This window comes from Lissotriton vulgaris, chromosome 7 (assembly GCF_964263255.1).
Source record: "Lissotriton vulgaris chromosome 7, aLisVul1.2, whole genome shotgun sequence".
Lineage (NCBI taxonomy): Eukaryota > Metazoa > Chordata > Amphibia > Caudata > Salamandridae > Lissotriton > Lissotriton vulgaris.
In genome coordinates this window covers 1,098,629,764-1,098,654,459 of record NC_141695.1, presented here as the reverse complement: position 1 = coordinate 1,098,654,459, position 24,696 = coordinate 1,098,629,764, and the positions used below count along the sequence as shown (strand labels likewise).

Below are 24,696 nucleotides of genomic sequence, written 5' to 3'. Positions count from 1 at the left end.
AACGTTGCTGTGGCATTTTTTGGATTGAGGGGGCTCGTATGTGACCATCAGTGGGAAGTGGAGATGGCACCCATACTGTGTGCAAATGTGGAGGTCTTGGTGGTACTATGCTCCTCTCTATGGCAAGGGGTGGCGGCTCTGGTGTTCGTCTGAGCGGCGCTCATGCTGGGAGTCCCTTTTGGAATTGGCGCCTCCATAAGTCCTACCTGACCATGGCGGTGGCAGTGCGCACTGAAGACCGAAGGGAGGAGATCGGATACCCCCTGTGTGCTGGAGGGACAAAATCTGGAATAGATCGCTACGGGGATGTTCCCGGTTGCATGTGGATTGGACAGATAGCCCGAAGCCAGTATTATCTCTAGGAGACCTTGTTTGTGTGGTCCATTCTACAGTTTTCCGTGAAGACGCTGCTGTCGGGTGTGGAGGTGACTCTATCGGTGGCTGAGAGGCGACTGTGTGTACTTGGGAGACTCCCTGTTCGTTCCAAGTGGATCGCCACAGGGACATCTGGCTCCATGGGTAGCGGTGGATGGCTGTCGAGTGTGTCGTATCCTGGGACATTGCAAGAACTCTGGCTTCTCTTGGACTTTGCCTGCGTGTTCAATCTGGTACTTTGATTGCCCGACCCTGCACCACACAGACTGGGATAATTTTATGATTAGGGCCGGGTGGGTCTGCGGGAATTAATGACACTGGTTTCTTCGGTTGCTACACGGGGGGATTTTTATCTCTGCTGTGTGACTTGAGGAGCTGAGCGGCGACTGCTATCCTGTTTATGTTGGTGTCTTTGATGCCTTGGTAACAACTCCGGTGTAATTGAAATGCCATGTGGCGGTGGGGGGGGAGGGTTCGGGGGCCTGTACTGGGAACCCTCCATACTTCTTTCTTTCTCCGATCGTGGGGCTCTAGTTAATTTCTTTCCTTTCCCTTTTTCTTCTACTTTAGTGTAGATTATTGTTTTTTTTATCTCCTTTCTCTTTCTCTTCCTTCTATATTTCGGGTTTTAGACACTGGGCGACAGGCACGCTGCTAGGGGGGTAGGCCGTAGCCGTGTGCAGGGTGGGGGGATGGGGGAGGGATATTATTGTTTTTTCCTTTTCTGTTTCTATGGCCTTCTTTTCTTTTTGTTATATTTGGCTTTTCTTAACTTTCCTCTTTTCTTCTTCTCTTCCTGGGATCTGAGAGGAGTTAACTCTCCGTACTTTTTTACTAGTTCAAATAATAAGGGTGGAAGTCTTTCTAATGCTTTGCGTCACCGCGGTCAGGCACTGTTTCGGTGGGAGAAATGTACTGCTTATTGATTATCCTGATTATGTACTCCAGCGCTAATATCTTGCCTACAGCAAGCCTGACTGTGAATATCCTGTCCTACGAATATCCCTTGATTTGTTATGGTTTAATTGTACTGCATCAGATCCTGTTCTTTCTTTAATTTAAAAAAGAAACCTTCTTTAATCCTGTTACCAATATGGTAAGAATGTTCTCCTGAGTCACAACAGTGTATTTGGGGGGCGGACTCCTGCATTTCTATGGCTTACTTGATTTGATCTGACCGCCTCTGTCTTGACCGCCGACGGTGATGGTTTTTTAGACTAATGACTGTAACTGATTTAAGTAACAATAAAGGTTTACCCAAAAAAAAAAAGTTTAAAAAAAGCCATAGTGTGGAAAGTAATAAACAAAAGGAAAAAGTTCTGAACGTATCAATTTCCTACGGCCAAAGAAAAGGAAGACTCTGTAACATGACTGATCAACAACCGCTGTCAGAAGTAGATTGGAGTTAGCTTCTGATTGCATTAGTAGACACATCGAACAAATGAAGAGTGGATCAAATTGCATGGCTATCATCTCCTGGGTCCTTACAGTTTTGCTCTTTGAACGTAGGTGGATTAAAAGCAATTACCCAAGGCACCGAGGTTCTAACTCGTTATTTTACAACACAACACTTGAATTCTATGTTAGGAGCCAGAGGTGAGGATTAGGGTTTTCTTTCCTCCTTTAATTTGTCCAGCAGGCTTTTACAAAAATGATTTCAATAAACACGAGCTACATTTCCCATGAGTCCTTCAGGGGGAAAAATAAAAACAAACTGTCCAATCAGAACTCATCACGTTCATATAACCGGCACAGGCACTCTATCCCCTCTTTCTTCGCTGCTTCAGCAGCATGGAAAAAAGTACCTTTAATGCAAGAAGTAAAGATTGATGTTTCCAAGATTAGGGCCCACTCAGGGAGATGGGCCTTGTCATGTAAAGGTTTTTCTTTGGGAGCTAGATTATAAGATATATTTTTAACGCTGGAGACTGGTTGTCCAATTCTACCTTTAAAAGGTTTCCACTTTGTCAGCCCTCGTGGTGGAAATGCTTTAAACTAGCCTGATCCTTGCATGCGGGTCTTGACATAGAATGTAAAATTTTCTAGCTATTATAAAGGAAAGTTTCAATTCTATTAAGGACATGGAGGTGAGGATTAGCCCACCCATGGTCTCAATGATTTGGATGACCCACCTGGCGAGTTTCGCGAATACAGTATAATGAAGCTCAATATGATGAATATAATGGAGATTTCATATGTCAGTACTTACTTTGATTCATGTTGAACCTTGTTGCTGTTGGTAACTAGAGAAGAAATAGGATAACCATAGAAATCAAATACGTTTTTCCTTAGGAGCAGATTTCACCAAACAGTAATGAAGTTCGGAGTAGCATGCTGTGTGAAAAAGTGGAATAAACTGCCTGCGCCGGTTGTTATATGGATCTGTGGAGTTATGATTAGACAGTCCTGTTTTAATATTTTCTCCAAGGACTCGGGGGGGGGGGGGTATGGGTGTGGGTGTGTTTAATGAAATTGATGTAAAAGGCTGCTGGTGAAAGTAAAGGAACTGAGAAAAAAGCCTAATCCTCACCTCCATGTCCTTAATAGAATGTAAACTTTCCTTAACAATAGATAGCAAATTTTACGGTCTATAAGCCTTCCCTCTGTTGGGTTATATCGAATAACACATCTATGCAATCAAGGAAGCAAATAAATGACACCCTCAAGGAGGACTTCCCATTTACGTCTCCTTTGAATTACAACTTAAAACTATATGCAAATTAATAAGTAATCTTGTGTTGTAGTCAGTGGCGTCACTAGGGTTGGTGTCACCCGGTGCGGGTAACTCATGGTGTCACCCCTTCACGACTTACTGCATTGAAGTACACAGGAACATCCCCAGGGTTCATTAACATGAATTTAAATGAATAAAACGAATTTCGTCGCACGCCCTGTATCGCAAAATGTGATGCAGGGTGCGCTACGAAATTCATTTTATTAATTAAATTGTTTACTTACCTTCAATTATCCATATTCCGGTTTTTAGCACCCCCCACCCTGCTCCTCCCCTGCCCCGCCTCTCCGCGGGCCGTGGGTGGTGTCACCCGATGTGGTCCGCACACCCCTAGTGACGCCACTGGGCCCAGCAAGAGAAAGAGAAGGACACCTCTGGTCGTTGATAAAAGGGAGGTAATGGGCGCCCATCTGCCTCCAGAAAGGACACTCAGGCGGCCACTGGCAGTATCCGAACAAAGCAGAAACCACCCAAATCGGCCCACCAGACTGCTCAAAAAAGCAGCCCACAGCTGGAACTGGACACCGGCCCCTCGGGCATTGCCAATCTGACCCCGGTTAGCATGAACACCACCCTTTCACATCAACAGTTAATTTAATTTTTGTTTTTGGTCAATTTAAAGTGATTTGCTTGCAGGTGGTGGATGCAGTACCTTAACCCTCTATCTGAAGATTACTTGTAGTGTTTTGGGCCTTGTTCAAGCGCTACCTAGTGGATCAATAGGTGTTTCTATCTCAAGCAGATGCTTTTCTTTTTCACACAGCGACTGGGACAATGGAGGGGGCATCTAGCAGTCTCCCCAGGCTCAAGTTCTCCTCAAAACACTTTTTTCGTAGTGTGAAAATTAAAACAAAGGTAACTAGTAAAACGGTCTACCAAATGCAAGGCTTAACTGCATCAACTTGCTCCCCAGCTCTATATGTTATACATGATCACTAAGTTTTGTGGAAAATGTTTTTTCTTTGCCGCTTGCCTAAAAATAAATAGTTACTGCACTTCATTTCAAAGCTCAGCATCGTTTTGTAGAGGACGCAGGCTTACAAGCTGTGTTTGAGGTAAACTTAATAGCTGGATATATCCAGCGTCAATCAAGAGGGCAAGACAAATACTTTGACAGTTATATTTCCCAAGACCCTGAAATACACAAGCCACATTGAAGGTGCCTAGCACGCAAATCAAAGAATAAACGTGCGAGGGTAAAAAAGTACGAGGCTGCAGAGCTGTGTTACACAGCATAACCTTGGTGTCACCCCATGTGGGTGGTGTCACCCGGTGCGGTCCGCACCCCCCGCACCCCCATAGTGACGCCACTGGTTGTAGTAATAAAAATCCAAAAATTGGCTGCTACAGCACAAAGCAACCATAATCAAAATAAATATTTACATTAATCCATCACCCACGGAAAAAGAAGAAATGTGGATAAACTACTAGTTTTAATCATTTAATTAAAACATGACTGCTGTTATCGCACTAGATAATATTGGATGAGTTTTACCTCTAATTTTAACAGTGGACCATACAGAAGATGAACATGTAAGTATTCCTGCATAATGCCTACTCTAATAAATCCCAAGAAAATGTCATTTTGCCGTTTGGTGGGAACATGAACGCTAAATGGAAGGTTCAAAGAAGATCAACTGACCGCCCATTTGCATGTTGCAACAAAAGGTCTTTCTATTTTAGATTGCACCATAGCAGCCTGCCGTTAATAAAGTTTATCAACACCTTTACACTTACAAATCTGAGTGGCTGCCACAAAGACGCAAATTGTTTACTAGCACAACCAAAAACTTAATCTGAAAAGGCGAAGATGAAATCGCGCACTACCTCTAAAAATTCTTGTTGTTGCTGTATTTTATTATAATCATAACAAGCTGGGGATGAAAATAATACTAACATGTGAAAGTTGTTCAGCTATGTCAGAAAAGCTTTTAATTACATTTGTGAATGCAGTTTCTAAAAATTAAGCAATAATGGATCATTTAAGACCCAGGAATGGTTGGTTCACCAGCACTCTCAGGGTAGAAAAAAATCATTAAATCTAAAAAGAATGAATATAAACAAAAAGCTCTTGACTATTTCACAACATAACCGTAAAAGATCTAAGACAAAAATATGAAAAGCCTGTATGGGCAGCAAGAAAATTATTTATAACAATTTTGGTCTTATTTATTGGTTGTCATCAATTTAAATAAAATAAAGGAATTTTGGTCAATCTTGAACTAATTCGAAAAAGGTAGTCATTTAGCAAATAGTGCACTGTATCAAAGGATACATGGATGCACAGTCTAAATGCATAACTTGGTGATCCATCAAGAAGAAAATAACTCTAGGGAGCAAAAGGATATGCGTAAAACTGATGAAAAGATTTTGTAATCATCCCACCTGAGGTTCCGGCGGCCTGGGAAGAATGTGATTAAAAATCCTTGGAAGGCAATATGGCCAATGACGAAAAAACCTTTAAATTACAAGGTTGCACAGTTTCAAACAATCTTTAAAAAGCAGCTCAGATGGAGCACACTGGCCATATGGTCTCTCGCAAGCATTCTTTAAATGCAATAGAGAATTTTGGCCAAGGAAACTTATCAACCTATATAGCCATGAATGGAGGGTATCTTTTTATATACCCAATATATAAAAAAAGGGCAAACAGTCAATTCCTGAGAACTACACACGGATTGCCTTTTAAATGAAGCTAAATATTTTGCATGCTTGCGTTTTCAAAACCTAGAAGCCTGGGAAACTGATCCTACCTCTTAGTTCCAATAAACCAAACTGGTTGCCGCCTAGGCAAGGACAAGATATCAAATATCATGGCCCTGTGTTTCATTCCTGGTCATGTCACTACTTAGTAAATTCCTGCTGTTTGGAATTGTAATCCACATTTGATATACTTTAAAGCAACCTTATGGACAGAGTTGACCCAACTGACCGATTAAGAGGCATTCAACTATTTTATGCCGACACTTGGATGTGAGTGGAAATTTGAGATGGCTGGACAGTTTCTGCAAAGAAAGATACTACAAACGGCCTTTAGCAGAGTTGTGCCCAATCTTATTTAACTTCTACATTGCAGATCTACCCTTAGTTTTGACCAATATAAATTTCCATTTTCCAAAGCTAGGTGGGAAGCAACTATTCAGTCTAATCTATGCTGTTGATGTATTATTGCTCACTCCAATGGGTTGATAGAGATTACTGACCACCTTATTTTATTACACCCAAATAAATTAGATGGAATCCAACATAAACAATAGAAAGGTAATTAAAATATTTTTGGCCAAAGAATATGAATATTTAGGTATTCCTTTTGACAATTGCATCAGCTTCTCGGCACGTCCCATACTTTAAATATCAATCTTGCACTTTGGGACGGTACATTTTAACCCTCTTGAAGAACCTTTGGAGCCCATCATTGCAACATATTTTAAGAATTAAGAAAATTCCTCCCAACCATCACATATGGGTGCAAGGAATTATAGGAAGGAAAGTAAATATACTGGATACAGTTATAAGCAACATTTATAGGCAATGCTTTTGCCTCCAGAAGAAGGTTTCTCAATCGCAGGTCAGGGTCACATTTAGGTTAATGAAACTAGGTATTGTGGCAAGAAGCCTACCTAAGAATGTGTTAAAAATGTGGAGAGTCTCAAGATCATACACCTTACCATTTGATGTGAGCAAAAGTAATGACCTCAAGAGTGGAAAACAAATTAGCTAGGAGACACCATCTTAGAACAGTTTTACAGAATGTGGAAATTAAGGCTCTTTAGGTGAATTTTAAAAAGATGAACCAAAAGGTCGAAATTGATGTCTCGCCTTCACCGTAAGCGTTCACGCTCCGGGGTGACGCTTAATGAGTGAGTCTACCAACGGGCCGGAGTAGCTTTGCAAAAGATTCTCAAAACAAATGAAACTCACAATGTCCTTTAGGTATGGAAGATTTCTTATAGCCAACTTCAATCACCATGGATTAAACCATTGCATTAAAATTTCTGCTGGATGTGTAAAAAAAAAAAATGAAAAGAATTTGTCTTATGCATATATCTGCTTTAGCAAATGAATGAAGAAGTTTGCTACGAGTGACATTCAACTAAATGGGAATCCACATTTGTCGACATGTACTAATCCAAAACTTACTTGGAGAAAATTTGCAATTAAATATGAACTTTTTAAACTTTGACACTAGTAGAACAGAAGCTTGAAGGCTTAATGACTCATTGATTTGTGATTGTAATGCACTTGTATCACCTACTGTGCCAATCCTTTGACCAATAGTGGCCACATTTTTTAAAAATCTATTAAGTTTTAGCTTTACGTTAAAAGAATTGTAAATAGTTATATGAATTCACGATTGACAAATATGTGCGTAGATTTTATCAAGTCAGACAGCGGACTATCATCAATGAGACAATTCTTTTAATAATTTTAAAATGTTTCTTAAGATGAATATGCTTAATTTTATTGTGAATCATTGTAATGGTTTTTATTGACCAAACTAAGAATAATTTCTTTCAGTGTTATTTTATAGAATAGGTTACTTTAAGCACCATTACGATGGCGAATGGACTTTGTCAGCCCGCCACGTAACTGTATGCAGGGCCACCCGCCAGGGTTGTGGCGGTCCCTTTGTGCCAATTATGATACACCCATCACACTGGCGGGCGCATTCTGCATATCTTACATTGTGGTAAAAACTGCATGTTGTGCATCGCGCAGTGCCTGCCACCTTGTGCATTCAAATGTCGGGGGGTACCATGGGTACCCTCCAAGTGCACCCAACACCCCAGGGGCCCACAACTGGCCCCCAACACAGATGACGACATGCCTTTCCAAAGGCCAATTGGCGCCTTCATCATAATATCGATGGCGTTGTCTTGCAGACACCACCACCATATTAGTGAAAAGTAACTTCCTAGGTAATTGTTAAATTAAAAAACATTTGCTAAGTTTGTGTCTAGTCAATGTAACTATAAGTAACAACAACTCATTTCCAAAATACAAAAAGTTTTTCTTTTGTTTGGTTTCTATTCTTTACATATTAAATAACACAAGGTATAAAACCAATGTTATTCTGTACAAACATGCAGTAGTGTTATCACATTTTGCAGAGAATATCTTTAAAAAAATACTTTAAAAACTGACAGTTCTGTGGCAAGATTTACTCTTCGCGCGTTTCGGCATAATGTACGCCTTCATCAGGAAAAGCCACAAATCCTGAAATCAAGAAAAAACATTCTAAACAAGGGTTGACATTTGTTGTTTAACTTTTTCATCTAGATTTGATTTTGTGTTCCATCAATTGACTGACACATACAAAGCTATATATTTTTTGATTAGTTAAAATATACCTTCATTTTATCTTTCTTAATTAAAAACACACAACCTAATAAAGACAATACAGTTTTCAAACAGAAGAAATCAAGGGGGGGGGGGGGGGGGTTTAGGAGGCAAATTGATTTGTAAAGTACAGAAAAAAACAACACATGTGGTGAAAAGAATAGAATAGCGGATACCAAATAGCCCAAGATGGTTTATATCATGCCCAATGTGATAGGAAGTGATCTTAAAATATTCTTACTTTTTGTAGTATGGCTAAGGATGAAGAATGCCAAGAATTTGATAATAAAATATCCAATAGGGATGGGAACCTAATGATATAAAACAAATAGTCAATTATATCTATGTTTAGAATAATAATAGTCGAAATTGAATAAACCCAATTTGTACTTAATGTATACCTTATCTTTTGTATAACAATCCAACCAAGATACAGTGGTTTTGGCCAATTCTGAAAGTCAGATGAGGTTTCTTAAGAGGTGTAACGTTCTGTCTGATAGAGAAAATCTAAGGATAGAAAATCTTAAATTATTATAGGTCTATTTTGTCATTTAATTGTTTTAATCGGGGTCGGGTTATAATTACCCTCTATTACCTATTTTTGATGTGTAGGTCACACGTTTATACGTTCGGATAGATGTCTCGCATGGATGGCGGACATACAGCAAACTTAATTTTTCCTAATAAAAAAGAGAAAGAAAAGGAACCTATGAGGCCTTTATTGTTTGCTTTGTGTATAGCTAATTGGTCTCAATGGATTTAAATCTGTAACTAATGCAAAACGGATTAGATTCTCATAGAGCTGTAATGTTTGCCAATGATGTTTAGGTTAGAAATCAAAAATCAAAAAGTACGAATAGCAGCTAGGCTCACTAGTGTGGATACAGAATAACAATGGACGTGCTAATACGTCTGTGACGATAACATGGCGCAACAAGATCCTATTCATAGTGCTCACCTTACTTCCAATCTTCCCTGCATGCGATACCTTTTTCTGATAATGGAGCGGCGTGTGCCTTGATGTCAAAAAAGAACAATTATGGGCAAAACATTCTAACTGGGTTTAAATAGAGCCGGCCATTACAGATTTTCGTGGTTCCGGTGTCACATGCGTGTGGCGTCCTGACGTAATGTCAGACGCTACTCTCATTAAGTGTTAAGCGACTTCAAAATGGAAATAATAGACACTGACTTGATCTTATTGGCATGTTGACACATGCATTGGCGATATTCACGTCTAGTGTTTCAAGACTGTATATCTTGTACATGGTTAAACAACAACATGCCGGGCACTACGTTAATTGTTATTAAATGTAAAAAGGTGAAATGAATAAAATATGCCTGAACTAATTATTAAATCTAATTTTTCTTTTTTAACCTCTGTCGATTAGATTTCTCAGTAGTGACTTTCAATGGAGATGTTATATGTGCTAACAAGAGGATGTAGTTCCCAGATTTTATAGTTCATTTTGAAGTATAACTCCTGTCAGGCCATTTTTGAACGTGTCTAATGAAAAAATCCAGAAATCTTCGCGTTTTTTGCGAACCTCCATGCCATTTTTGTCTGCTGATATATTCATTTTTAGGTCTCTCGTGGCGTCGGGTGCGCACATGCGCACTCGAGCTCGTGAGATTTCATGACTTTGAGTAGCGAGGTTAACCCCCGTCCCTTTCCTCCATTGGCTGGCCTCCTAAACGGTGGCCAGCCATTGGAGAAGAGGTCCCAGTGACGTTCTTCTTTGCATCTAAGCCCCGTCCTTTTCGGATTGGGGGGTGTGTTTTTGACATTCTTTCTAGGCTGTAAACAACAGTCAAAAACACGCCCCCCAGTCTGAAAAGGACGAGGCTTAGATAGAAAGAAGAACCATTTGTCTGTAAGCCTGTCCTTTTCAGACTGGGGGCGTGTTTTTGACTGTTTACATCCTAGAAAGAAAGTCAAAAACACGCCCCCCAATCTGAAAAGGACGGGACTTAAAGACAAATGGCGTGCGCTTGTTACTTCTGAATTCCCCGATATTACTGCAAACATTACCTAGCACTGCCGACTTTGGAACTGAGGACCCAATATAATCGCTGCGTGAGCGCAATATCCAGAGATTCTGGACAAATCAGTTAATCTTCCTGGGCTTAAAATAATAATGAACGTGTCCGTGTGTAATGTAACTGGGCCTCGTGTAAAGCGCTATAACAACTTTGGGTCGAGTTCGCGCTATATAAAACTACACAAAAAAACCTCCAACCCATGCATTGTTCCAAATGTTGTAAAAACACATATACAGCGCGTCTTGCAAGCTCAACACTGCCCACTATGCAAACATGGGTCACTTTTTATAGCGATCATCTGATCTTTTATTTTGAACACATGTTTAGTTCTTACCCTAAAGCCCTGCCCCCCTCCTCTACCTTGAGACCTCCTCCTCCCACTCCTCAAATTCCCTGGTTCCCCCTACCCTCCCCCGCCCCTAATCCACCCTGCCTGTCCCCTGTGCAGCTGCCCCTCTCCTCGCCCATGTGCATCCTTTTCACTCCTGCCCCACCCCTCACATGCTGACCCCCGTCCATTCACCTCAGCTGTGCCCGCAGAGTCTTATAGGAACGAGACCCTGGATGGGACGAGCCCGAAGAACAAGGTCAGGAAAAGCAGTCCGAAAAGGCAGCCTAGCTTCACCTGCAGCAGGTAGTCCATGGTGGCGGGCAGCTCTTGGGGGGGCTCCAGCACAATGCCCGCTGCGGCTGCCGCCAGAGGGAAGCTCCGGCCGCTTGAAGCTAGTTTGCTTCGGGATCTCCCAGCCGTGTTCTGGGCTTCTCTCGCCGCCCACCTCCCACGGCGACCGTCCAGTCCAGAGCGAAGGCCCGCCAACGCCCCGCCTCCTCACCGGACCTGCCTGCAGCCTAAATCTTTACAAGTCGCGTGCTTCCCCACGTCTGAGCTGCCCTGTGGGTGCGCACAAACACACAGCGGGGTGTCCCCCTGGGGCTCCTGCAGTGAAACTCAATTTCACGCCAACTTTGTCGAGACCTGTTTTCTTGCCACGTGTCCTGTAAACTTTAATCATGCTCCTGCTGTTCACGCCCATGCCTGTTCCTACTTTCAGCATTGTAGCGTCGGGTGTTAGTCAAGTTCTGGAAACTTTTTCTCGCTTAAGTGAGTTAGGGTCTTGGAGGTAAACATGAGGTTTATCAAGACACTTCTGGTGTGTCTTTATTTATTCATTGCTTTATTTAGCGCGGTCTTCACCCAGCAGGCTTTCAGACACACCTATTTCAGTTTAAAATGGTATTAACCCCTTGTTTAAACTACCCGGGTGAGTTAAAAACACATATTTAAATTAAAGTCACTTGGTAGTAAAATTATCACTTAATTTAAGGAAGGTGTCCCCCATCGCTCAGGATTAAGACATGTGTAGACTATGTTTTAGGAAATATTTCTTTATAGATCATTGGGATCAAGTAGCTTGTCTAATAAAAAACAGGTTAGGTCCACGTTTAACCTCTTTCAAACGAACGTTTCTATCTTGCAGGAAACCCTCGAAAGAGAAGTCCGAGACAGGTGAGAGCTTAAGGCCTCACAAATTTGGATAGCGTGGCTGCACAGAAAGGCAGGGATACATATAACACGCACTGACAAAGGCAATAGGTCTCCCATTTACGAGAGATTAAGCTATTGGCATTGTAAATGACAATGCCATTTATTTATCTGTTTTCAAAGCCAACACATAAATAAACATTTTGTCATTTACAATGCCAATAGCTCTAACTTTTGCAAAGGCAAGACCGTTGCATTGTAAATGCTTGTTTCCTGGATGTGCCGCTGAATTTCTTCCAGTTTATGTCGCAATTCTTGGAAATGTTTCACTAGAGGGGCCATTAATTTTGTTGTCTTTATTGCAGAACGATGTTCTGCTAATCTTGTTTGTATTGCTCTCGAGGTTTCTCCCACATAGCCTAGTTGGCATGGGCAGAAATTAGATCGATCACATTTTGTGTTCTGCAATTCCACATATTGGTTGCTTGGATCTTAAATCCATTATGGATTAGTGTCTCCCCTGGTATTATTGAATCACAAGATTTGCATTTTGTGCATCTGGTTGTTCCTTTGATTGGAAATTTACTGTTGAAGGATTTCTGAATGGTTGGTTGAGATTATGGTCTTCAAACCTGGAATGTACCATAATTTCTTACAAATTTTTATTTCTGCGGTATGCATAGAAAGCCTTCTCCAATTTGTTAGTGTTTACTGACTCACAATTCAGGATATGCCAGTTTGTGTTAATAATGTTTCACTCTAGTATTCAATGTAGAGTGTCTAGTAACACATACTAGCTGTTTTTGTTCTGGCTGTTTCTCTGTTCTAAGGAGATAGTCCCTATCTTAATATCTTGCTCTTTTGTAGGACTCTCTTATCAATCTATGGGGATAACCTCCTTCTAAAAATTAGATTTTCATTTCAGCAGCCTGTCTGTCAAAATCCAATAAGTTAGAGCAATTCTGTCTCACCCTTTAAAATTATGAGAATAGAATGCTTTGTTTTTAGCTCCGTGGGTGGAAGCTTTTGAAATGTAACAAAGTATTCCTTGCGATCGGTTTTACATGCAAGTCAACTTCCAGTTGTCCTGATCGATTTTTAATTATAATATCGCAAAATTCGACCTGAGCTGTATTGCTGTTAGCAGTAAATTTCAAATGAGAATCTGTGAGGTTTAACCATCGGACAAATTCTGGCAGTGTGTCTTCCCCACCTATTCTTTTCACCACCTTTGTTGGTTTTTTCTGTACTACATTAATCAATTTGCCTCCTATTAAAATCCCCCCCCGCCCCCTTCGTTTCTTCTGTTTGAAAACTGTATTGTCTTTATTAGGTTGTGTGTGTTTTAATTAAGAAAGATAAAATGAAGATATATTTAAACTAATCAAAAAATATAGCTTTGTATGTGTCAGTCAATTGATGTAACGCAAAATGAAATCTAGATGAAAAAGTTAAATAACATATGTCAACCCTTGTTTAGAAGGTTTTTTTATTGATTTCAGTATTTGTGGCTTTTCCTGATGAAGGCGTGCATTACGCCGAAATGCGAGTCGAAGAGTAATTAATCTTGCCACAGAACTGTCGGTTTTTAAAGTATTTTTTTTAAAGATATTCTCTGTAAAATGTGATGACACTACTGCATGTTTGTACAGAATAACATTGTTTTTATACCTTGTGGTATTTAATATGTAAAGAATAAAAACCGAATAAAACCCAAACAAAAATTTTTTTTTGTATTTTGGAAATGAGTTGTTACTTATAGTTACATTGACTAGACACATAAACTTAGCAAATGTTTTTTAATTTAACAATTGCCTAGGAAGTTACTTTTCATTGTGTATTGCCCTGTCCAAGGAATATTATGTCTGACATATCAGGGGGTCCTTGTTATTTGCAAATACCGCCACCATAATATACATGTTTTCAGCCCAGCCTACGAGTTGACTGGTGGAAAAGCGGCAGCTGGTCTTTCCGTCCGCTGCGGACCACCCCAGCCATCCTAATATGGCGGGGGTAAATGGCATACGGATGGTGTATTATGGCGGGCGGATCGCCACCGCCGTTTGGGCGGTGGTGATCCGCCTTCCATTGTAATGACCCCCTAACTTTTCCGGATATAAATTTGACACACTTTTTTTAGTCTGTTACCCTCCTCATCAGCACTCTAGCCCAAATCTAGGTTCCACTCCTTACATAGCATCATTCCTTCCTCTTGATTCTTGTTTTAAAGAAAACAGAGTATGTATGGTGTTTATGTCTCTCAATCACTCTTCTCTGCCCTACTCTTATCATTTTTCATTATGGCATGAGATTCTATTAAATGTTTTAAGTAAGTCCATCTACATTTCACCCACATTTAATTTTATGGTTTGGCAAAAGAGGATACATTTCTTAATTAGTGATTTCTGTGCTTGAGTGAACATTCGGTCTAAAAGGTTTATATTACATATTGGCAATGTACACTGTGTAGTTATGTTTAAGTTCCATTTTTCAGTGAAAAAGCATTGTTCGATTTGCTTAGAACTTTGGTCCCTATGGATGAATTTGCATCACATTTTGTATTTGCTTAGCATATTCCACCAAGTCTTGTGCGCTTCCATTAAGGAGAAAAAATATTAAGGGGGGGGGGGGGGGTCAAAAATGTTCCCATGTTTATCTTCCATAGAAAATGTTGGCAGCAGCAGCTACATCAAAAAATACTAAACAGATGTACAGCAAACTTGGCCTGAAAGTACAACTTTACGTTTGGTTTAACTCTATTCAGTAGTTTTTGTGATATTAGTGTTTGAAAAAGGTGCCTGCTGGGCTCAAAAGGGTTAACGTTTTGTATATCTTGTCAGTTGAAAAGTAATTTGTTGATTTGCTTATAACTTAAGCACCATTGACAAATATGCTTGAAATTTGGCCGACACTTAGGCCCTCATTTTGAGTGGCCTGGAAAATTGCCAAGATTTTCTGTACCATGAGTTACTAATACAACGTTACCGGTGGTGGGGAAAATCTAAACCTTGATATGGTGGATCCTGAGGGTCCCCTTAAAAATTATGAGTTCGTGAAGGAAATTGTAATTCTGGGTCAGATTCCGTCTCTAATTCCTATTTTCCCTAGATCTACACACAGATTTTCACTACTTTCTGTATCCAAAATCTCCTTGTAAAAAAGAACAGATCCACGGAAGCCTATATCTATGGCAAAGTTAAAGGAGATGGGAATAACAATTTAATTTGCTTATAACTCAGGAACTGTCTGAATCTCCATCAGATGTGGCAGGCATTTAGCAAGTTACCAACAGTTTAGATATTTCAGGTTTTATGCCGAGGAAAAGTGACAGGGAAAAACGTTCAAAGGTGGACATTTTTATATTGTCTGTAAGGACCAGAGGCGAGGATTATGCTTTACTTTAATTTATTTCCAGGCTCCAACACCTCAGCATATATCAATAAAAACCACCTTTCCCATAACACCCCAGGAAAGTAAATAGAAAAACGTTAACCAATAAACCGTTTCTCTCTTGTCCTCGAATTAGATGGCTCCCCCTGTAGCTTCCGCTTTATTTCCTATGTCGGCACGAAAAGATGACTGTTACTCTATTCTAATTTTTCATATTGCTTGTTGGTGATATAATTGTGCACCAATCGCGCTAACTTAAGTTTTCTCCCTCGCAGCAGCGCTCAATTCGCAGTGACATATTTTAATTCCCGGTAACCACGAGAGCCAGATAGGCGTATTTACCCAGTAGGGGCGCAATCTTGACAGACAATGAGCTTTTCGCACCTTGTTGCTTTGCAGGCGGCGCGCTTATCAGCAGATTATCAAAGAGCCGCCTGCCTCGTGAAGCTGGGGCCTTGCCTGCCTGCTACCCCAGGATGCCTGGAAGCCCAAAACGTCATGCGGGGTCTGTATTGTAACTATGCATTTAAGCGACAAAATGCCCGCGTTATAAACAGGTATGTGTATTTTCTCCTCGGCGTTATGCTCAAACCCAGGTGCACAGTGCTAATTGCAATTCTGTTGTTTAGCGTGCCCACAGCCACTGGTGTCCGCCAGTATGATATTTTGCGCAAACATGTTTTCACCCAGTCCACCTTCCACCCGAGGGGTTTCCGCCGCAATATTTTCCTTGTGAAAAACAGAATGGAGGTCAACAACCCCTGAATTACCTTCGAGAGTTCAGTGGGTGGTTGGTTTACCGCCACTCCAAGATTTCCAGGCATCCATCTATTGCGTGATTTTCTACAACTATGGGACTGGATGGTGCATCTTGATCTCAAAGATGCATACCTCACAATCCCCATCTTCCCGCCACATCGCAGATTCCTTCAGTTCCTATGGTGTGGAACCAATCCTACAAATTTACACCCTGTCCTTTCAGTCTCTCTTCAGCCCTGTGGTGTTTCACCAAGATGCTCAAACCAGCAATAGAAACCTCTCAGCGCGCAAGGTTTCTTTCTGATTATTTATCTAGACGATCTTCTTCTGCTCAATCAATGTCCGGTGAGACTGTGCGAGCCATTTCAAACGACAGTTCACTTGCTGTAAGGCTTTTGTTTTCTCATAAACGTAAAGCAGTTTCTACTGACCCTGTCCAGCAGAGGACCTTTCTTGGTTTCGTGATCAACTCCACTGTGAAAACCCTCAGCTTACCCTCTCTGAAGATTGCATAGATCCGAAGAGAACTGAGACAGACCATGTACAAACTGACAAACTATTTAAGCCAGATAGCCTCTTATCTTCCCTGGCCCGTTACATTACAGGAACCCTCAGAGACTCGGGATCTTTCACCTCCACAGAAGTCTTCAGTACTCTGAAAGAATGTTGCTGATAGAGGAGGTCCAGGAAAAGCTGTGTTGGTGGCTGGCCCACATCGAAGCATGGAATGGCAGAGCCATTTTCGGTTACGATGTGGATATCATAATAGAGTCCAATGGCAGCAAGTCTGGATAGGGAGTGCGATGTAGGGACTCATTCACCAGAGGAAACGGTCGGCAGCAGAATAACGGCTCACATCAACTGCTTGGAATTAATGACAGGATCCATTGCAGTCTAGTGTTGGACAATAGAAAATGTGAATACCTGCGGTCTGCTAAAATCCGAGAATGTGTCAGTGGTCCAATACATCAGTCACCTAAGCGGGCCCTGATCCAAGATCCTGGCTGAATTGGCCAAGGAATTCTGTACCTTTTGCCTTCTAACAACTTATCGATCACAGTGAAATATAGTCCAGGGGTGGCCAACGAAGTGGCAGACTGCTGTTCACGAGAGTGGTCCGATATGAGCGCCAGGTATTCAGGCTCCTCAACAACCATTGGGGCCCATTGATGGTGGACCTATTTGCGTCTTGCCTTGATTACCAGGTGAACCAGTCCTTCATCTGGAAGCCGGATCCCCAGGCGATGGGAACGCGTGCATTTCTGCAGGATTGGTTGGTGGAACAGGGATACGCCTTTCCACCTTCTGCAATGATAGTGAGCCTGTTTACACTGGTCCGAAAGCAGCCAACAAGAGTGGTCCTTATCGCACCATTTTGGAGTTTGCAAGTGTGGTTCCCAGTTCTTTTGGAACTTTCCGGGAATTGTCCAATTCTTCTACCCCATACTCCAGATTTCCTCAGGTATCCTCTTGGGAATCCACACCCACTAGTTCTCCAAGGCCGTCTACCTCTTATGGCATAGTGAATAACTGGGAAAGATGGAGAATCCCTGACTTTCAGTGGACAATAAGAGAATGTTGACCGCCGCATGGGCAGATGATACCACCATGTGTTACAAATCAGCCTGTTTGAGATGGGTTCATCGGTGTATACATGCAGGTAGGGATCCTTTGGTGTCTGAGGTCCAGGTCCTGATTGGTTTGGCTCCCCTAGTATCTCAGGGCATGGCTTACAGGACAGCGAATACCTTTAGGTGAGCCACTTTGGTGGGAAAACCCCCTAATACAAGTCAACTTGCATACTAATGGATGCTCACCTACCTGAGCATCCATTAGTATTCAAGCTGATGAGAGGCATCCTTCTTGTGTTAGCTCCAGAACCTAGGCAGTCTGCTTTGTGGGACTTAAATCAGGTCCTATATCTCCAAGTCCTGGCAGAGAAACACATTTCTATCCCTTAAGGAACTTTCTGGGAAATTAGCGATGCTGCTCTGCTTAATATCTTGCAGTAGAGTCTCAGATGTTGGGGCTTTTGATATTACAACCAGAATTAGTTCCTCGGATGGAGTTACATTCAATATCTCATGCAGAACGAAGTCTAACTCGAGCGTAATCTCTTACCCGCCATTTGATAAATCATTTAAGTTGTGTCTGGTGCGATGTCCGAAAGCATATAAGAACATGACAGAAGAGTTCCGGCCTCCTGCTAATATCCCTAAAGAAACCTTTCAAAGCTGTGTTGTATCCAACAATTGCTTGGTGGGCTCACTTGGTCATGAGGAATCTGGTATTAATGTGTCCAGTTTTGGCTCTCACTCAGTGAGAGGAGCCATGGCTTCAAAGGCATTCACTTTGGATGCCAAACTGGAAAATAAACTTAATGTGTCTGATTGGCTGTCTGACTCGATGTTTAAACAGTTTTATTAAAGCCTGTCTTCAATATGGCATCCCTGGCAGTATACAAGCTTTGAATGAGCATAATCCTCACCTCCAGTCCAGACATAGAATAAAAAGTTTCCAAGCATTCATAAAGGTTTCAATTCTATTAAGGCTACGGATAATGACATAGTGAAGGAAATGCATGGAATTTTGCAGAGAGCATGTTCTACCTATTCCTGGTTTTCTCAGGTTCCCCCAGGTCCATGCTCAGGGGTATAGGAGGAATCAAGTTATCATTTAGTGATAACTTTCAGGCACAGCCTGTGCAGGTACGAGTGGAAGGACGAGGGAATGGGGGGTGGGAGGGGGTTGTGGAATCAACAGACGACAAGGTAAACTTACATTTAAAAAAACTGATCTTGTGCTCGCCACATCGCCGAGTCGGCGGCATGTCGAGCGCAAAGTGATTTTGTTTAATCTAAGTTTACTTTTTCTGTACACTCCCCCAACCACCCTTTCACCCCACAGCTCTTACGTGCACAGGCCCTCGCCTGCTAGCTTTACCTTTATCTGGCAAACCTTTAGCAGGTTTAGCCTTCTATTATGTCAGTTTTTAACCACACCTTGGAGTGGGGCAAATATATATGGTGGCAATAAAAGTTTAATCTACCGACTAATAACTTTGGTGCTGTATGATAAATCTGCACAAAAAAGTGTTAGTGAATAAAGTTGGTGAAAAGCCAGACAGACTCTGTGTACAGCCAAGGAGCGGTGTGTGCAGCATTGAATGAGTACAAGGCAGATGAATGTGGTAGATCAGTGGTTCTCAACTTGTGGTCCGGGGACCCCTGGGGTTCCGCAAATCCAACTGTGGGGGTCTGTGACTGCTTAGAAAATTAAATATTTTAATAAAGATTAATAAAGTGTATATAAATTGTTAGAAAGGGGTCTCTAGTTTGCAGAGGTAGGTACCTTTGTCCGAATAGAGACCCTTGTTTCTAGTCAGGGTAAGGGGGATTCACTTCTAAAATAAACCCTGCTCACCCAATTTGTAGCTTGGCACGAGCCGACAGGCTTTTCTCAGGGGCAGTGTGTAAAGCATTTGTGAACACATACAGTAATACAGTGAAAACACTACAAACGGACACCTCACCAGTTTAGAAAAATAAGTAATCTTTATCTAAACAACACCAAATGACAAAAATCCACAATACCATAATAAAAATATGACTTTCAGATGGTAGAAATAGTTCAGCTCAAAGCAAATTGCAGATGCAATACTTTTCTCACAAAGCACCTTGGACATGTCATGCAAACAAACAAAATGGGCTGCAGGGAAGGTGCTGTGCCGGTTCCTTATACTCAGGGAAGATGATGCATCGGTTCCTTACTGTGGGGGAGGTGACGTGCCGGTTCTTTACTGCCGCAAAGGGGAGGTGATGCATCTGTTCCTTACTGTGTCCCCCAATGATGCGACAGACTTGGCGCCGTGATGCGATCCGGAACAATTCATGAAGTCTTGAAGCCGCACAGTAGGCTTTGCGTCAAACTCGGTGCGATGATCTTGAACTTTGGAGATCGGTGTGCTCGGTGCGGGGATTTCTCGAGCCGCGGCAGGTGCTGCGACAATTTCTTCGGCGATGCGTTGGAAACAGGTGCAGAAGCGTCTCGCTTCTTCGAAGTTGCGTTAATTTTCCAGCTCCCAGTGGAAAACTTTCTTTTGTGGGCCAAAACAGCAGCAGGCACCTCTTTGAAGGTCAGAACTCCCAGCAAGGCAATTTAGGGGAGCTGGTGGAGAAGTCTTTGTGTCCCTGAGACTTCAGAATAGGAGGCAATTTCAGTTTCAAGCCCTTGGAGATCTTTTCCTCAAACAGGTGACAAAGCAAACAGCAAAGTCCTTTTTTTCTCCTTTCCTTGGCAGCAAGTAACCACTGCAGGCCAACCCCATACAGACAGCAAACAGCACAGGGGCAGAATTCCTCCTTGGCTTCTCCGGCTCTTCTCCTTGGCAAAGGTTCCTCTTGATTCCCAGAACTGATGTAATGTCTGGGGTCTGGGCCCCCTCTTTATATACACAAAAATCCTTTGTTCTCTGAAGGCAGAGAATGTCTGTAACCAGCCAAAACCAGTTCTGTCCTCACTGGTGCAGCTTCCTGGCAGGGGGTGGAGACTGCATTGTGGAAGGCAGACCAGGCCCATTCAGGTGAAAGGAAATCTCCTCCTCCTACTCTAAATGCAGCTCAGGTATATTCAGCCCAGCTCTGACTCATCAGGCTCTCAGGAGCCACCGCTCCTCCCCTGCCCCTATCATCCAAAAGCCAGACATGCAAAACACAAACCTAGCAGAGGCATTCTGGATGGCTAAGCAAGAAAATACCTACTTTCTAAAAGTGGTATTCTCAAACACAAAATGCAAAAATCACCCTCACTTAAAGATGCATTTTAACATTCTGAGTTCAGGCATATCAAACTTTATTTTCCTACCTTGTTCTCAGGGGCAGTTATGTTTATAAGATGCTATAAAGAAACTCCCCATTCTATCCTATAGGAGGAGGTAGCCTTGCAATAGTGAAAAACGAAATTGCCAGTATTTCACTATCAGGACATGCCACACAAATCAGGGTATGTCCTACCTTTAACATACAATGCACCCTGCCCACAGGGGGACCTTGGGCCTACCTTAGGGGTGACTAACATGTAAGAAAAGGGAAGGTTAGGGACTGGCAAGTGTGTGCACTTGCCAAGTCGACATGGCAGTACCAGACTGAACACAGGCTCTGCAATGGCACGCCAGAGTTATATTTTACAGTCTGCTTCTGTGGGTGGCGTAATCAGTGCTGTAGCCCAATAGCAGCATTTGATTTACTGGCCATGGGCGCACATAGTGCACTGTACTAGGGTCTGACGAGTAAAACAAATATGCCAATCATGGAATCACTAATCCATAACAACAATTTACAACGGGAGCACTTGCACTTTGGCACTGAACAGCAGTGGCAAAATGTCCAAAACATCTAGACCAGCAAAACGGAGTCCAACACACAGCAAAAACACAGGAGACAAAGGCACAAATACTGGGGAGACACACACCAATGGTGCCAGGTCTAACATAAATAAAGAAGCAAAATGTACAATTGAAAATTTGAAAACATTTTGTAAATGTCAAGGAATTGAAGGAATTTAGCGGCTAGAATTGTTAGTATTTTCAGATTGATTCATGGGAGCAGTGCAAGTGCATCACACAGAATATAGTATGGACACTGAGTGCCCTCAATTGAGTTTAGAAGAGATCCAAACTTCCCATTGAATTTTTTATTTTTTTTGTAATTCATTTTGGTATTTATGTGTGAATGAAAAATTTTTTTGTCATTTGTATATGTTTAATGAATTATTTTTTTCTGTATTGTTATGTATTGTTTTGCGAGATAAAAGACCAAAAAAGCTTAGACCAGGATCCCTGGCTTCCAGTAATTACTCAGTGGGGATCCCTGAATTCCAATAATGATTAAGTGGGGGGGTCCCTGGATCCAGTAATGATTAACTAGGGGTCCACAGAAGTCAAAAGGTTGAGAACTACAGTGGTACATCATTAAAAACTTTAATAAAATGTACTTGAAAAAACACGGTTAACACTTTCCATGCGCCTGTCTGCCAACGGCCGACGCAAGCACTACCTCTGCAGTGCTGCACACGTCCGTTGGCCGACATGGCCCCGCCCACTCAATTAAACCGCCGCACCGCGACTGAATTGCCACCGCGGTTAAAGCTTAGTTATAGCTCAATGAACACAAAACCAAAATAGGCCTGGAATTTTCTAGGTATGGTGTGCAATTATCCATGTACAGCATAGCTCATTCCCTTTGCCATCCATGATCATGGCATAATAGCATGTTCAAAAAAGGATCTACAAAGAAGAAAAAGTTGCTGTTGCGCTAAGTTCAGAAATGGGGACAGCTCTATGGAATAAGGCCGTGTCCCCTGCTTATAAAATAGTTATATAACTCGCCTACATCTTTTTGTTATATAATGTGAGGAAGATTCCATTTTCTCTATGCACATGCTATATTTACCACCAAATTTCACTTGGTCCTGCGTTGTGAGATTCCTATTTGTTTTGACCTCTTAAGTACCATTTCCTTGTTTGCAAGGTGGTTATTTTGATTTTGCTTCCTTGGATGCTATTCATGTATTCCCAAGAATCTTCATCCGTGTGACCATCTTTTGTAAACAATGACTTCCAGGATAGGGATGTGAGTGGGATAAAATGGTAGTGAAAATCTACTTTCATGTTCATTTAGCAAATGGTAATCCTCAAGTTGCCTGCTTCACAACATCTACCCACCAAGCCATCTCGTTATATCCTGAAGAAAAACCTAGCGCAGCCACCTGTGACACTTCGTGAAAACTTGAAATCTGGTTTTGAGTGGGTGTTTGGGACAAACAGTGCCACCTGGAAATGTGATAAGGGGGAAGTAGGCCTAAGCATTTAAAACGGCTAATAACTCTTTCTTCCTTGGTCATACTTGAAGTGGAATTTCCCAAAAAGTTGTCTAATAGAAAGAGCAAGGGCTGTATCACAAAAAAAAAGGTTTCATAATTAACCTCCAACAAATTAAAGCAATTAAAAATGCACGCTGGCAGGTAACAGTTACCTTTTTAGTTTTGGCTATTGTAGTTTTTGTTCATTCTCCTATTGTTTTTTTTATAACCATGTCTATAAAGGATTCTGATTGTTAAATCGGAAAACAGCTAGTTTTCAGCCGCCTCATTCCCCCTGACGTTGTAATTCAGTTGTCATTACAAGTATGTTGAAATGTCCCCACCTGCTGAGAACAAAATGTTTAATACAGCTTATTTTTCTTTTATTGTTTTAAATTGACTAATAAGTCGGAGGGAGTTAGTGGTGCTGTTTTTCCCGTTCTTTTTTTTTTTGTTGAAAATTCGTTTTTATTAGCATTCCATTGTATAATACAGTACAGTCAAAACAGCGATCTCATGAAGAAACATCATGCAACTTGTACACCATGACGTGCATTATAGCCTGGTGATATCATAGAACCCATCCATCCTTACACTAGGCAACATCACTGGTGTGAGAAGGTACATGGGTATAGAACATGTGTCCAAGAGAGATAGTCTGTGGCCTGTACTGAGGCCCGGGCGTAGGTTCTCCACGCTAGCCGGGTAGGTGACTTGCATCAATGCTTGAAAATAACGATTTGAACTCTTCTAAACTGGGAGGTAGAACTGGAGTACACTGTGACTATATTGGCGTGGCATAATATGAGCCAGCGGAATAAGACATCTGAAGTAAGGATCTGGTTGCGTGGCACTGAGAGGGGGCAGGCAAGTGCATCAGACCAGGAGCACTATAATGTTTGTATGCCTCCGGCTGCCACCCAGAGACCATCGGGTGCCTGATCTACGTGGAGACTACAGTGGACCACCACGGTGCGTGGATTCGCTGCAGGGGCCCGAGCGCTCTAGGACAGTGGCGCATGCGTTTCTTCCTGTTTAAAGGAGTGTAATTGGATAGCCTAGGACATGGATATGGGATGCTTGTGGATAGCCTAAAGCTCTTCCGAACGAAGCACCTCCTCTTCTACGGCACCCCATTTGCTGACCGCATACGCCAGGCTGCTATCGGAGGTCCCCTCCGTCGGCTGTTTTTTACATTCATAATGATTAGTATTCTCTCTCAGTAGCCAAGAGTAAATTAATCTGTCATGCTTCTTTATTTATGTCTTGATGTTTTTGTTGAGAATTGTTAGCCGGGTGATGAGTACCTTTATTAAAATAATTCTGCTTTTAAAATAAAGTGCTATGTGCAAGATATAAGATCTGAATGTGAAGATATCAAATATATCAAGACATTTGTTCCCTTTTCATATAAAAAGAATGGCTCAACTACCTATGTTATTTTATTGCCTAGCACTGAAAAACTTGGAGTGGCCGAAAAGTCAGATACAAATGAAGAAACAAGCCCTGTTAGTCAAATGAATCTACTACATGAGACAGTGAGTACATCTGTGTGCTCCGCTTGTATTTGTTGTTGTGTGTGGACCATGCAGTTTGCAATTGTAATGCTTTGCTTTGTTAAAGGTTACGCAGGACAGTTTCAGGATCTATTCTTTGAAATGTAGTCCTTCTCTTGTTTGTTGAAATCCACCTGTCAATGAGAATGATCACAGGT

The 24,696-nt window shown here is 41.7% G+C and overlaps 1 protein-coding gene across 1 annotated transcript in view; it reads left to right on the top strand.

Annotated features, from left to right (window-relative positions):
* Positions 1–24,696, top strand: part of MEIKIN (meiotic kinetochore factor) — a 976,054-nt gene that overhangs the window by 96,946 nt on the left and 854,412 nt on the right. The window contains exon 3 of the mRNA XM_086928855.1: positions 24,436–24,520. Coding sequence (XP_086784981.1) covers positions 24,436–24,520 — 85 coding nt within the window. The remainder of the gene's footprint in view (positions 1–24,435; positions 24,521–24,696) is intronic.